Here is a 15,068-nt window from a genome sequence, read left to right as displayed (position 1 = left end):
ATATACTCAGCAACAAATGACTTTAAGAGTAAACCAAGTTGGGGGTGGGTGTGTGTGCTGAAGAAATGGCTCAGTGGTTAAGAGCACTGGACTGCTCTTTTATTGAAGAGGACCTGGGTTTGATTCTCAGGATCCATGTAATGGCTCACAACCATCTGTATCTCTAGTATCAGGGGATCCAACTGATACCAAGGATACACATGGTACCAAGACACACAGGTAGGCAAAACACCTGTACACATAAAATAAATCACAAAGGGCCTTTTGTGGTGGTGCATATCTTTAATCCAGCACACAGATTTAGAGGTAGGCAGGCAGATCTTTGTGAGTTCGAGGGCAGCCTGAAATACATAGCAAATTCCAGACTTCCCATGGCTTCATAATGAGATCATGTCTCAAGGTAAAATAAGCCATGTGTGGTGGCATATACCTTTAGTCCCAGCCAAGAGGCAGAGGCAGTAGGAGCTCTTTGAGTTCAAGGCTAGCCTGGTCTATATAGGGAATTCCAGAACAGCTTAAATATTTTATCTTAAACAACAGTGACGACAATGGTAACAACAATAAAACAAACAAAAAGCAAATTAATAATAATAATAATAATAATAATAATAATAATAATAATAATAAAAACTTGACAGTATACCAGGGCCATGTATGTAACTCAATTGTACAATCTTAGGATTTTACTGCTGTGAACAGATACTATGACCAAGGCAACTCTTTTTTTTTTTTATTTGTTTGTTTTTCAAGGCAGGGTTTTTCTGTATAGCTTTGGCTGTCCTGGAACTCACTCTGTAGACCATGCTGGCCTTGAACTCAGAAATCCGCCTGCCTCTGCCTCCCAAGTGCTGGGATTAAGGGCATGTGCAACCACTGCCCGGCAAGGCAACTCTTATAAGAACACCATCCAATTTCGGGCTATCTTACAGCTTCAGAGATTCAGTCCATTATCATTAAGGCAAGAGCATGGCAGCATCCAGGGAGGCATGGTGCAGGTGGAGCTGAGAGTTCTGCATCTTCGTCTAAAGGAGGCTAGTGGAAGACTGACTCCCAGGCATCTAGGTCAAGTGCATTAAAGTCCACACCCACAAGCCTACATCTACTCCAACAAGGCCACACCTACAACAGTGCCACTCCACGGGCCAACCATATACAAACCATCATAGGTACAAAATATTTTTATCATGTGGGAAGTCCTGGTTCCATTCCAAAAGGAAAAAGGTAAGAACAATTTTCACATATTTTTTATTTCCAATTTGCCAGATCCCATAAATTCATTATAACTAATGATAATACTCTCTATACCAATCTGGGATTACCATGGATGAGACCCAAATCTGAGCTTGTTTCATATCTCTCCTCTTCTCTGGGGAAGAAGTTATTACCTTGATTTCTAAAGGTGGGAAGACAGAGGCTCAACATATGAAGACCTTTATCTGAAGTTCTACATCTTTAGGAGCTGGGGATGCCCCAGTGTTAAGCTTTGTGCCCTACCCTCTGGCAGACTCAGGAGAGATGTAGAATATGGCTGTGGTAATAACAGCTTCAGTTGCTCCTCATTCTCTTTTGTTTAGTTGGCCCTGGAATAATATAAATAGACTATTCTCAAATTTGTGGTACTCCTCTAGTGCCTGCCTCTGGAGCACTGAGATTACAGGTATGTGCCACCATGCCGGGCCAGCTCACTTTTGAGTTCTTGTTGCATGCTGAATTATGTAACAGCCCAGGGCTCTTGGCATTTTCCTGCATTGTATGCGCAGGACAGCCCTAAAAGGTGGTTTCTGGAGAGCATTTTGCTTACTTACTGGGTTTTTTTTTGTTTTTGTTTTTGAGACAGGGTTTCTCTGTGTAGCCCTGGCTGTCCTGGAACTTACTCTGTAAATTAGGCTGGCCTCAAAGTCACAGAGATCCACCTACTCTGACCCCCAAGTGCTGGAATTAAAGGTGTGTACTACTACTGTCTGGCAGGAGTCTTTCATTAACCCTACTTCCAGATGAGCAAATTGAGCCTCAGAAAAGCAGTCTCATCATCCCAGTGGGTCCAGTACAGTCTGGTCTTCCCTGTTGTTTTCTGCACCCATCTCTTGCCTAGTACACAGGCTCATGCATGGTAGTATCTTGCTGCCCTGACTGGAAACTCAAGGGGAAGTCAATTTTTCAGAAAGTAAAGACTCAGAGGCTGGAATCTGGCCCATAGGAAGAGCAGGTTGGGAGACTTCGTGACTGGAACAATATGATTGAGGAACAGAGCTGATGTGATCAGGCCTTGGGTGACTGGTGAACTGATATCCATAAAAAAAAAATTTATGTAAAAACACACAAGCATCTTCACTCTTCTGGCCTACCAAGCTTGGTACCTATTTCTCATCATAACTTTGGAATGTAGGGTCCCAGGAAATGGTGTCAGGGTGGTGCCGTAAGGAGAGATAGAATAGGAGGGAGGGAGGGGAAAGAAGGGGAAAAGAGGAGTCGGAAAAGGGTGGGAGGGAGGTTTCTGTTATACATCTCTTCTAATGCTTTGAATTACATGGAGAGTTTTAGTTTGATATTAACCTGTCAAGAATTCTGCATGCAGGGTTGGCTCTGTCTTAGTGGGTAAAGATGTTTGCTGCCAAGTTTGACAACCTAAATTTGATTACTGGAAAGAGAAAATCAATTCCCACATGCCAGCCATGGCATGCTCAAAGCCTGTATTCAATCATTCCCCCTCCATCCCCCCCCCAATAAAAATAATTCCTGCCAACATAATTTTTATATTTTTTCTCCATTTAAGGAAAGCTGATCTCTCCTTGACATGCCACGGACATTGTCAAAGCAGTTGTGGTTACTTGCACAAGATAGAACCTCATCATGTTGGGGTGGGGGAGCCTTGGGAGGCTTCACCCTTCCCTGAAGATCTATTGGTAGTAGATGCTGGAGGAAAGAGGTGTCATTTTCCTCAGTGTTGTAGCCACCTATTTAGTTGCCCCAATAAATCAACCCCTAATCTATGCTCTTGCAAGCAAACCCAACTCAGTAGGTCATAAAACAAAGACAAGGAGGTACATGGAGGAACTTGTTGGAAAGAAGGTACAGTGGAAATGCGGGAAATAAAAGGGCAATGGTAGGTGAATATGATAAAAGAACAGTATAGGGTCAGGGATTGAAGTTGATAGACTGCTAGCATGTTCAAATCACTGGGTTCAATTCCTAGCACTGATTAGCCTGGTTCCTCTGGCCTATCATTCTAGCACTCAAGAGGTGTAGGCGGCAGCTCAGACATTCAAGGCCAGTATTGGCTAGAAACTGTCTCAACAACAACAGCAAAACCCCAAGCAAGCGCAAAATACATGATATACATATATGAAGTTGCTGAAAAAAGAAAAAGAAAGAAAAGGCCAGGCGTGGTGGTGCTTGCCTTTATTTCCTGCACTTGGTAGGTAGGGAGAGGCTGGAGGGCTACATAGTGAGACCCTGCCTCAAAAAAGAAAGCTAATGAGTAAAACAAAACGGAAAAATATAAAGTAAGCTGGACCGACTAGGTCCGTATGTGCGCTCGTATTGTAAGTTCGAATGAGCGACACATATCTCTCCCCCTGTCCCACAACCCAACTGTATCTGCGGACATCGGGAAGTGAGGCCTGCCACTGGAGGAGGCGTGGCCTGACGTCCAGGGGGCGTGACCCGAGGCGAGCAGGAAGCGGGAGCCGGTCGCCGCACAAGGAGGCGTTACTGGTCGTTCGGGGTCACGTGAGCGCGCAGGCGCAGCTCGACAGAGCCCGCTCCCTCACACAAAGCCCAGACGCGGAGAAAATGGCGGCAGGGGTCGAAGCGGCAGCCGAAGTGGCGGCGACAGAACCCAAAATGGAGGAAGAGAGCGGCGCGCCCTGCGTGCCGAGCGGCAACGGAGCTCCGGGCCCGAAGGGGTGAGTAGTCTAACAGCAATTGATCCTTCTCTAACTCCAGCCAGGTTACTTCGCAGCTCCGTTAGGTCTGTGGGCCGCTTTCTCTTCTCCCACGGCGGCGCGGCGTCTGCGCAGGCCTTTTCCCTGCCGAGAGTTGGGGGCGGCCAAGGCTGTGACGACGACGAAGCCAGGAGAGCCTAATGGATCGCCCCCTGCCGACAGCGCTTGCCTCCGCTGCCTCAGCCTCCTGGCTGTCTGAGCGCGTCGTCGAGGCCTCAGGCCTGTGGCCTGGTATTTTATTCTCAGAGCAGTGATGGCGCGCGGGCTGCGGGAGATCAGGGCCCGCAGCACCTCTCACTGGGGTCTCGAGGGTTGAACCATTAAGACTGTGTAGTTTCAACCCTTCAGCATACAATCCATAGTAGTGGAAGTATTCTGTCTCAGTTTCTCAGATCTGAGAAGTTAGGGGCGGGAGGCTTGCGCGTGCGAGGTGTCACGTGTACGGTCGGCGGCGCGACCCGGAAGGTGTCGACATGACTCTTGTTGCGGGGTTCCGAGACACCGGTGTTACCCTCATTCTGCAAGAAGTGCTTCTTCCATTAGAATGGCCCCGGACCCGGGCTCCTGGGCTGGAGTTCTTTCCCCTCTTTATAGTCCTACTTCCTAAAGTGCAGTTGGTACCAATGGGAGAAATGGTCTTTGCTTGCTCAGTGTTCATCCTTAGCAACAGACCTAAAGTGTTCGGGTAGAGGCACCACTTCGGGGTTTCAGAAATTAAAATAGACAGACGTCATCATCCCTTTTTTGGAATCCTGCTTGGAGATCTGTCTAGGGACCTTGATTCGTTATTATAAGTGTCCTAGCATGGCCTGAGGAGTCCCAGCCTTTTGGGAGGAGTGGGAAGCTGCAGGATCCAGAGTGCAAAGTGTGGCCAGACTATATAGAGTGAGTTCAGTCTAGGTTGCCATTTAGTCATTGGGAAATTGAGCTAGACCCTAACTCTCAAAAAGAGGGATGAAAACATAGCAATAACCTGGCACTCCAAAGTCCCTAGATTCGATTCCTAATATCAGACCACAGGGTGGTCTTTCTGAGCCCTAAAAAGTTTTCTTCAAGGAGGAAACCATAAGATTCTGCTCCTGTGAAACTCTCCTCATACTGATATACTAATATATCAGCTTGAGGAGGTCTGGAGAAACATTTTGGTTCTAAAATCAGCAGCCCATGTCTCTGAATTTTTGTTTTCCATCAAATGTATAAGGTGGGAAGTTTTAGGACTCTGGGAGTTGAGAGTACTTAAAACACTTGTTAGTGAAGCATTTACCAAGTAATGGCTATTTTGTTACTGGAGGAAATTTCATATCTTTTATCTTAGTTAGGGAGAAGTAAAACACCATTGGTTAACTGGTTCTTGTGTGTTATTCAGCACTGGAGAGGCTGCGTGAGTTCCAGAGCTGATTCGGCTCAAGATTTGCCTAAGCTACATAAGTACTTGCCTGTCGTGTATGAGTGTGTAGATTATAGCCCATTAATAGAGTAGTTACTCAAGATGCACAAGGTCCTGGGGTTCACCCCATAGTACTAAAAGGATAAAGAGGCCTCTCTTTACTACCAGAAAGGCTCAGCTTAGGAGTGTGCTCATTTTTAACTTTCCCTTCCATCCTCTTGGGAACTCGGGGTCTTGAGGATGCTAGACAAGCACTCTTACCTCTGAGCTACACTTGAGCACCTTTAGTTAGTCTCATGTTCAGATTTTTCAGCTTTTGTCATAGAGATGCCTTGTAGGATCAGATTCCCTCTTCTAGTCTTTGTTGTTTTCAGTTTTTGAGTTAGATGCCTGGGCAAACTGTAGAGTCTACAGTGTAGACTGTGATGGCTTTGAATTCAGAACAACGCCTCTGCTTCTGTCACCTCCACCCAGTTGCTGGAATTACAGGTGTGTACTACCACGTCTGGTTCACTTTCTAGGATTTCAGAGGGCCTTATTTAAAAAGCTTTAAGGAAGTTAATTTCTGTCCAGAGTGGTAATGCATGCCTTTAATCACAGCACTTGGGAGGCAGAGGCAGGTGATTATCTGAGTTCAAGGCCAGCTTGGTCTACAGAGCCCAGGACAACCAGGGCTACACAAAGAAACCCTGTTGCAGGGGCAAAAAATTATTTCCTATATATAGAATGCAATGCCGCTAGAGCCTTTCTATATGAAAGATTGCATTTTTAATAGAACACGGTCCTATGGTACAGTTTTAAATTTCCACTGTCTGTATTCAGATAGATAACTTGTGGCTGAGTCATTTGACAGACAGAATGTGCATAGGAAGTATCAGATGAAATAGCCCTTGTGGGAAAGAACCTGAGTGGTCTCAGACTGGCTTAATGGAGGATACCTGAGAAAGTGGCAGCACTTAGTTTTGTAGTGTGGGTGAAAAATAATTGTTATTTTTGCATCACAAAGTTCTTGAAACAAACTCTTTTAAAAGCACAGAGTGTCTTTTTCTTCCCACCTTTTGACTAAGATTTGAACCCAGGTTTTCGTGCTTGTTAAGTATGCATGTATATTACCTAGTGAACCTTCTCACTAGCTTGCTTTTTTTTTTATTAAAAATATTATGAGAATGCATGTTTTGTCTGCGTATGTGTCTATGCACAACATGCATGTACATGGAGGCCAAGAGAGGGCATTGGGTCTCCTGGCACTAGAATTTTAGACAATTGTTGGCTGTCATGTGGGTACTATTACTTGAATCCAGGCCCTCTGGAAGAACAGCCAATATTCTTAACCACTGAGCCATCTCTCTAGCCCATTTATTTAGTTTTTGATAGTAGAGATCAATTGATGACCTCCTGCATGCTAGGCAAGAACTCTACCACTGAGCTGCATACCTAATTTTATTTTTTATTTTTAAGTGTTCTGTGTATGCACACAGGTGAGTGCCAGTGCTTGGAGGCAGGAAAAGGGTGTCAAATCACCTGGAGCTGGAGTTACAGGAAGTTGGGAACTATGGGTGCTCTTAACCACTGAGCCATCTCTACAGCCCCATTGTTTGGGGTTTTCAGACAACATTTCACTCTGTAGGTCAGGCTGGCCTTGAATCCTGCTGCTCTGTCTCCTGAGTGCTATGAATACATATGTGTACCATCATGCTCTACTCTTATTTCCTGTACTTTTTAAAAGTGATTGTGTACTTGGTGAAGAGTACTTTTAAGGCACATTAGATTGTTAGCTCAAGATTAGAAATGGAAGCTCTGTATTATTTGAGTGTGTGCTGTTAGAGCTTTGCTGTTACTTTGTCCTTTGATTTTTTTTTTTTTTTAATGACTACAGAAACAGATACCAGCCTGCAAAGATAAGCTTGCTTTTACTTTTTTTTCTCTCTTCAAGGGCTTCCCAAATGGACTCTCATATTACTCTGCTTTGCAGTATTAGTTAAAACTGAACTGTCACTTTGGTAGTTTGTAGTGAGTTCAGTGCTTAGGTTTCTTCTGTGATGGACAATGGTTGGAATGTTTTAAAACCTCCCAAGTGAATACAATACAGAAAGGCTAGGAGCAAATAGGTCTCCCTTTTTACACCTCAAAATTATTATTGGTGTGCTGTGTGCTAATTCTTTTAAAGACTTGTGACTTAGTAGTAGCCTCCACTTAAAAATGAGAGAATATATTATTCAGACTTGGATGTATGACTCTTAACTCTTTGTTACCCACAGTACTGGTCCTTACATATTTTGCTCTTAACGTATACCAACTCGCTTTTTGTCTTAGTATCTTTTTGTACTCAATTTATATTTGTTGAGGCAGGGTCTCACTTTAGATCATGTTTGCTTTAAACTAGATTGTGTTTGCTCTAAACTCAGAGATCACCTCTCAGTGCTAGAATTAAAGGTGTTCTCTACTATGCCTGGCAGATGTTTATTAACAAAGAAAAATAATGTTGCACTTTTATTTTGGGTTTTTTTTTGATGAGAGGGAATTAAGACAGGGTTTGTCTATGTAGCCTTGGCTGTCCTGGAATTCACAGAGAGCCACCATAATCCTACTGTTTTTGTTTTTGTTTGTTAAGGCAAGATCTTATGTATCTTTGGTTGATCTGAAACACCACAGTAGATTGGTCTCTTAATTTACCATACTCCCCCTCCCTCTTATTCCTGAATTCTGAGAGTATGAGTATGTACTACCATACTTCTTGACTAATTCTTTGGTTCTCACAGCAAGCCTGTGTGCTACTATGGATACAGGCTATAGAGTTACACTGGAAATGGACCTGATTATATGTTTTGATAGGGGAAGAATCTGTACCTAGAATAGTGTTCCATTAAGCTCTGAATTTAAAGGCCTTCTGTTGGGGGGGGACTTTATGTAAAAGATTATTTTCAAGAGGGAGGATGTATTTTTGTCCCAGAAGATGTGATCAGAATTTCAGGGTATTGAGATTTTTCCATATATTGAGAAATTCCAGAAATAGTATGAGTAGAATTAGGTATGGGGGTGTCATGAAGACATAAGAGATGTTAGGATGACAGTGGGGTTTTGTTTGTTTTCTGTTTTTGTTGTTTTACTTGAGATAGGGTCTCTGTATCTCTGGCTGTTCTGGAACTCATTTTATTGTCTAGGCTGGCTTGGAGCTCAGGTTAGCCCTGGGGTTAAAAGCATGTACTACCATGCATATTTAGTATACTAAATAGAGCAGTATAAAGGCATTTAATCTATAAAGTGTGACCTTTGTATGTAGTATACTTTAAGTGTGGCAGAACAATGACTTGATAAATGTCAATTTTCAAGCAACTTAGTAAAGCAATCCCAAAAGTTGTATTAAACAAAGTTGGTTTAATGTCTTGCCAGTACCTAACATGTTTTAGGTCTTAACAGTATATTATGAGATACAGCAGTGTATTAGACTATTAGAAAAGATTATTTTATTGGGCTTGATTAGAACTTGGAGTAGCTATTTTACTGGGTGTAAGGATCTAATTTTCTTTGGCAGTTTGGAATTGAGAGCCATATGTTAAAATATATTAGCTGCCTTAGATCTACCTGTTGTGTCTGCTGTTTCTTGAAAGGTTACAGTTTTGTTAGTTTATGTTAAGGTTACAATTCAAACTACTGGCATGTATTAGGACGTTTAAAAAACATGAAAAGTAAGTATAAATTTAACCCAGGCTGGGTGGTATATACCAGTAGTCCCAGCATTCAGTAGGTAGAGCCAAGAACTATATATTATCAACGTTTCTTCCAGATAAGTGCTCAAATTCTTCTTAACCCCACTTTGTAACATTTTTAGACTTTTCCTTGTTACTCCAGATGTTTTTGATAAGCTCCCCCAGGTGTATGTTAAGTTCCCCCTAGGTGTATGCCATTGATTCTCAGTGGATTACCTTCCTTTCCTTTGGGAATCTTAACTGGGGGTTGGGTTGTTACTGTTGCCTATTAAGTCAGGATGCCTCTAAGCATCCTGAAATGCAGAACATAGGATAACAAGAATATCATCCTAGGAGACTGAGGCAGTGAGATTGCCAGTTCCAATCTAAAAATAAAGAGCTGAGGATAGAGCTTGGTGATAAAACATTGCCTAAGGTGTGCAAAACCCTGTATTCAATCCTCAGGACTGACTGCCAAACAATAACTCATCCCCAGACAGTGAAAAAACATGCAAAGACGATTTCTTTTAAAAGTGAACCATGTGTCTGGCTAAAGTGCCTAAATCTAAAATATGTTAGTGAAATTCAGAATAAAGTAATAGACTAATTACAAATGGGGTGTGTGTGGTAGGTAGGTAGGTAGGTTGGTCAGAGGACAGCTTCTTTCTACCATGTAGATTCCAAGGACTAAACTTGGGTTATCGGGCCTGGTGCCAAATGTTTTTACTTTTACCTGATGTGCCAGCCCAATAACATGGTGTTTTAAAAATGGTCAGAAGAGGGCTAGAGAGATGGCTCAGTGGTTAAGAGCACCGACTGCTCTTCCAGAGGTCCTGAGTTCAATTCCCAGTAGCCATATGGTGGCTCACAGCCATCTGTAATGGGATCCGATGCCCTCTTCTGGTGTGTGTCTGGGGACAGCTACAGTGTACTCATATCAAATAAATAAATGAACCTTAAAAATAAAATGGTCAGAAGAGCTAGGTGTAATGGTATGAGCCTGTAACCTCAACACTAGAAGGGTAGAGGGAAGAGTTCATCATCCTTGGCTAAAGTTTAAGGCTACATTGAGCTGAATGAGACCTTGTCTTTAAGGGGGGGAAAGGACAAAGATTTGTCAGCATCTTACCAAAGACTATGGATTGCAAATTAAGCACATGCAAAACCAAAACCACAGAACTGTAAGTTAATAGAGAAAGAAAGTGAAACCAATATACTGGACCCTGGAACTCCTCTCTGGACCAACTTGGCCTCCAACTCAGATCTGCCTGCTTCTGTTAGGATTAAAAGCATAAGTCACCATTGCCCAGCTGAATTTTAAATTTCTTTATTACTACTTTTATTTTTCATAAAAACAGTCAAAAGGTCTTATAGATTCAGATAATCATGTATTGTCATTTTAAAATTTGCTTCAAGTACTTCAATCTAATGTTTAATACTTTCCAGATTTGGAGTATTTATGATAAAGATGCCTACAAAGGGTCAGCAGTTAAGGACACAGTGGTTAAAGGTGCAGGCAGGGCAAACATGGTGGAAGTAGAAAACTGACTCCCAATAGTTGTTTCCTTACTACCACATGCATTCCGAACAGCATGAATACTCAAACACATACATACACAAACTATTTATAATTCAGCACTCAAGAGGCAGAGTTCAAATCCAACCTGGTTACATAATCAGTTGCAGGCCATACAAGGCTGCATTGTGAGACCTTGTCTCAAACAACAACAACAACAACAACAAAAGTCTTTCTGTAAGTACATTTTGTATTATTTGCTTAAAAGAGGGACTTTCAGAATTAAATGTTATGTATTGATCTAGAGAAATGACTCGGTTAAGAGGACTCAAGTTTAATCAAATGTGACACCTCAGATCTGTCAGGAATTCCAGTTCCAGAGGAATTTGACACCCTCTTCTGCCCTCCTTGGGCACCAGACAAGCATGTAGTACAAAAAAATATTATGCACAGAATAAAGTAACTTTTTTTTAAATTGCATATAAGGATTTGAGAAGAAAATATTCAGTGGTCTTGTGACAAGTGAAAAAAAATAGCATTGGATATGTTACGATGTACTTTGTGAGATAATACCTGTTATATAATCTGCATTTGAATGTCTGAGAAAAATCTCTGAGTTATATTTAAATACGTTTCTATCCACAGTTCTCTGGTAGATGGTGACAAGAAGATTGATGTATAATTTACGAACTTTAGATAACATGTTGTCTGCCAAGAAACATTGAAAGATGTTTTGGCAGATAGTATTGTATTTGGTAAACTTAGGTGACAGATCCGCAGCCGCCACACACACACACACACACACACACACACACACCTGGAGAATTGTATCACTTCCATCTTCCTGTGTTAGTCAGTGTAAAGGACCTTACCTTAGGTAAGAAGATGCTCTTCTCTTGAGCATCTATTGATGATAGGTAGGTAGGTTTGTTCTCACGTAACTGAGGCTGACTCTGCCTCCTTTTTCTAGGTGTTAGGAAGACGGGCGTGTGCCACTGTGCCCATTGCGGGAGTAGGGTAGGTTTCAGGGAATGCCTAATTGCAGATATCTGCTCTGCAGAGACCTTCATTTGCAGGATTCCAAATCAAAACCAGCATTGACCACGTCATATATAACTGTAGGATTATATGTCTGGTACGGACAGATAATGTCTTTTCCTTGTATTAACTGAGGAACTTTTTTTTCTCTTGAATTCAGTGAAGAACGACCTACTCAGAATGAGAAGAGGAAGGAGAAAAACATAAAAAGAGGAGGCAATCGCTTTGAGCCATATTCCAACCCAACTAAAAGATACAGAGCCTTCATTACAAATATACCTTTTGATGTGAAATGGCAGTCACTTAAAGACCTGGTTAAAGAAAAAGGTAATGGTACTGGTGGTGAAGTAGGGTAAGAAGGTCAATGTGTCATCTTCTCTGTGGCTATCTCCTGGGTTTTTGTCAGTGGAAGCTGCTCTAGGAAGAGCATGTGTTCTGTTCAGGTTTAGCACTATCCCTCAGTCCACCCCCATCCATTTTATGTGATCATGCCCATGTGTTAAATAGGGTGATTTATATGGTCCGTTGCCCTACAAATGATTTTACTGGCTTAATATGGTTATTGGGACGCCAGTTAGTCAGTGAAGGGAGTTTTTATGTTAAGGAAAAGTATCAAATTCTTCACATTATTTGTTGTTTTGGGGTGTGTGTGTGTGTGTGTTTAATTTTTTAAAGTTTTTTAAAAGTCTGGTTAGGAGATAGTTTTAAATTTTGTGGGTATCCTCCTGGAATCAAAATTTAGTGCCTAGAATGTATGCTGTTCAGATTCTAAACTCTGCAACGGGATTTTCTGTTTGAACTATGAACTCTCCTCTGAAGTCAGAGATTGGCAATGGGAGATTTCAGGTCATCTGTGCATGTGGTGCCTTAAGGGTATATGGTGTCCCAGCCCAGGCATCCAGATTCTGGGCTAAGACAGGGCACATGACCAAGTGTCTCTGCACGCTGGAGCGTCGCCCTCTCCTGCACTGTGTTTGCTTTTGTCCTCCTTTCCTTCATGATTCTTATCCTGTTGGTGGCTCTCGGAACTGAAGAGATTGCTGGGTCCTGGTTTAGATAAGGTAGGGTGCCTTGAGCAGCTCCTCTCCTCCAAGGGAACCTAAGATCAAATCACCCTTAATGGAGTTTCTTTGAAGGACTGAAAGGAATTGGTTTTTTGGGAAGCATTCATAATGAAGAGAAGTTTGATCTTGATTTGTTGAATGGCTAATTCTTAGTGACGGGGTACCACTTGGATGGCCCTTTTGGTGTGTGTACTGGTGCCCCAGCATTGAGTTTTGAACCAGGTCATTATTCTGTCACTAACTTGACCGTGACATGCCAGAAGCACTAGGCACTGTGAACCTTCAGTCACATGTGCTGCTCCCATGTGAGATTGGTTTCTTGCCTTGATCAGCCAAATCATTCCTGCCAATTCTCCTAGAGCAAGAGTGAAGTTTCTTTTGTCTGAAGGGAGTGTCATGTGGCATCCCAGATACAGTGTTCTTGGTTCTATGGGACTGCTGCTATAATGTATTATAATTTAGAATTTCTGTATAGTACAGTTGGATCTCATTCAAATTAGTTTTCGGAATAAACCTCAAATTTGTGTTCTTTTGTGATTTGGTTGAACCACTGAATTGCTATCTCCATTGATAATAAGGTATAGTAGTTCCAAGAACCAGGAATGTGGCTTTGAAAATGAAATTGCTAGAGTTTTGTAAGAGATTGCAGGCTAAACTTTTTCAATTTTAGGAGTGTGTGAACCAGTTTTGGGACATGATAAAGTAGGTGACATTTTTACTGCTTTACCATTCAGTAATTAAGTTTTGGAAGCCATAAAGTAGCAGCCATGATGTTTCTGGATGTAGAAGCAGTTCACCTCAATGTACTATTTTGTCCTGTATTAAGTGTGGAGCCAACCTGGTGATTTATTCAGATCCTTCCAAACTGGTTCTCATATTCCCCTGGCATACTGCCATGGATGTGGGTGTGTCTTCCTCTCAGTGTACTTTTGATGGTGTTACTCAGAATTACAGGTGTGCAGTAAATCTTGTTTTTATTGAACATTAAAATGTTCTTGTTTAGAGCTCCCCAGTACAATTTAATTATTCTGCTGTATAAAAAAAATTAGCAGTATTAGCTTGGGAATAAAATGATTCATAACAGAAAGTGTAATTTTTCTATAATAGTGTTGAGATTCAGTGACGTTTAGACATTTATATATTGATTTATATATTGTATGGTTTAAAATATCCTTGTTTGATTTTTTTTTTAAACCTGTTGTCTTTCCTTTGTCTCCTCCCCCCTCATCCCCCCCAAGACAAGGTTTCACTTTGTAGCCGGATATCCTGGAGCTCATTATATGGACCAGGGTAGTCATAGAGATCCAGCTGCATCTGCCTCCAGAGTACATAATGTGTTGTCAGAAAGCCCTAAGTTTTTGAAAAGCTTAAGTGGCAGATAGAGGTACTTAAATCCTAAAAGGATTTGTTTCAAAGTAACCATAACTAAACAGATAATAGAGATTAGACTGATACAATCAAAGCAGTTTTCTCAGTCTTCAGTTTGCCCTGATAAAACTATGTCCTTCTGGAATAAGAGCTAAGATTAGTCGTCTTTACCTCCCTTTCTACCATTGCAACAGTGTCTTTAGTTGTAGCCTCTCAGAACAAAACAGGAAGGGCAACAATGTTGTTAATAGCATCTCATGTACCCCTTTCTCCTTTTCTGATCTTCCCTTTCTCTGATAGCAAGTGTATATTTTGTGTTTAATTTTACCACTTTAGAATCATCTATAATGATGCAAAATTTGTTTGGTGTTAATGGTGACATTAGAGTGTTACCCATTTTGAAGACAGGATGTATGGAAAGCATTGTTTTCCTGTGAGCCATGTTGCTGTTTTGTTCAAATCCTGTTAGTGTAGGGCCTAGATTAAGATACTATTTGTGGACTTTACTGTTTGCTTGAATACCTGCTCCTTGCTCCAAGGTGTTCCAAAGGAACAAAGTGAAGGTTTTTATTTATTTTTATTTTTAAATTTTTTTTTGGAGACCGGCTCGTCTAAGGTTTGCTTTTTGATCCCTGCTGCCTTAGTCTTCCAAGTGCTAGGGTGACAGATGACTTTCACAACTTAAGCATTCTTTTTAATGGAGGCAATGGTTGTGGTGCAAGAGAGTTCCCTGATTGGAAAAAAAAAATTGGAACCACTTTTACATGAATTAAATTAGAGGTTCCAGAACTATGTTTGAAAGTAACTTTCATTATCCACAGCTACTCAGATGAATTACAATAGAATAATGGGATACTGTCTTAAAAGTGTTTGACTGTAGGGCATGGGTACCAAAAATGAAGATTTGTTTTAAACAAAAGGTGGTGGTGGGGAGGTGTTTTTGCTTTGTTTTGTTTCTGTGCGTTTGTTTGTTTGTTTTTTTTTTCATATTAATGTGTTAGAGACCTTAAAATTCTCAGAATGAAGAAAGTTGGGTTCTGAGCTTCTTATTTCTGGGTTTACCTA

The 15,068-nt window shown here is 41.5% G+C and overlaps 2 protein-coding genes across 5 annotated transcripts in view; both read left to right on the top strand.

The window, feature by feature from the left end:
• Positions 1-3,480, top strand: part of Marchf2 (membrane associated ring-CH-type finger 2) — a 32,986-nt gene extending 29,506 nt beyond the window's left edge. For 2 of the 3 annotated variants that reach the window (NR_045523.1, NR_045522.1), the window contains 2 exons: positions 930-1,944; positions 2,774-3,480. Coding sequence is in view for 1 of the 3 variants with exons in the window: in NM_145486.5 (NP_663461.2) it covers positions 930-1,076 (147 nt within the window). In the remaining 2 variants the exon portion in view is untranslated. Of the gene's footprint in view, positions 1-929 lie in introns of all 3 variants that reach the window. The other variant, NM_145486.5, reaches the window with a different exon arrangement.
• A 233-nt stretch (positions 3,481-3,713) lies between these two features.
• Hnrnpm (heterogeneous nuclear ribonucleoprotein M) overlaps positions 3,714-15,068 on the top strand; it is a 39,226-nt gene continuing 27,871 nt past the window's right edge. For both annotated transcript variants that reach the window (NM_001109913.1, NM_029804.3), the window contains exons 1-2: positions 3,714-3,905; positions 11,732-11,898. In NM_001109913.1, the coding sequence (NP_001103383.1) occupies positions 3,793-3,905; positions 11,732-11,898 (280 nt within the window). In that variant the 5' untranslated portion in view covers positions 3,714-3,792. The remainder of the gene's footprint in view (positions 3,906-11,731; positions 11,899-15,068) is intronic.

The sequence above is a fragment of the Mus musculus genome, chromosome 17, assembly GCF_000001635.26.
Source record: "Mus musculus strain C57BL/6J chromosome 17, GRCm38.p6 C57BL/6J".
In the NCBI taxonomy this organism is placed as follows: Eukaryota; Metazoa; Chordata; class Mammalia; order Rodentia; family Muridae; genus Mus; species Mus musculus.
Note: the sequence above shows the minus strand (reverse complement) of the source record. Positions and strands in the feature narration are given on the sequence as shown.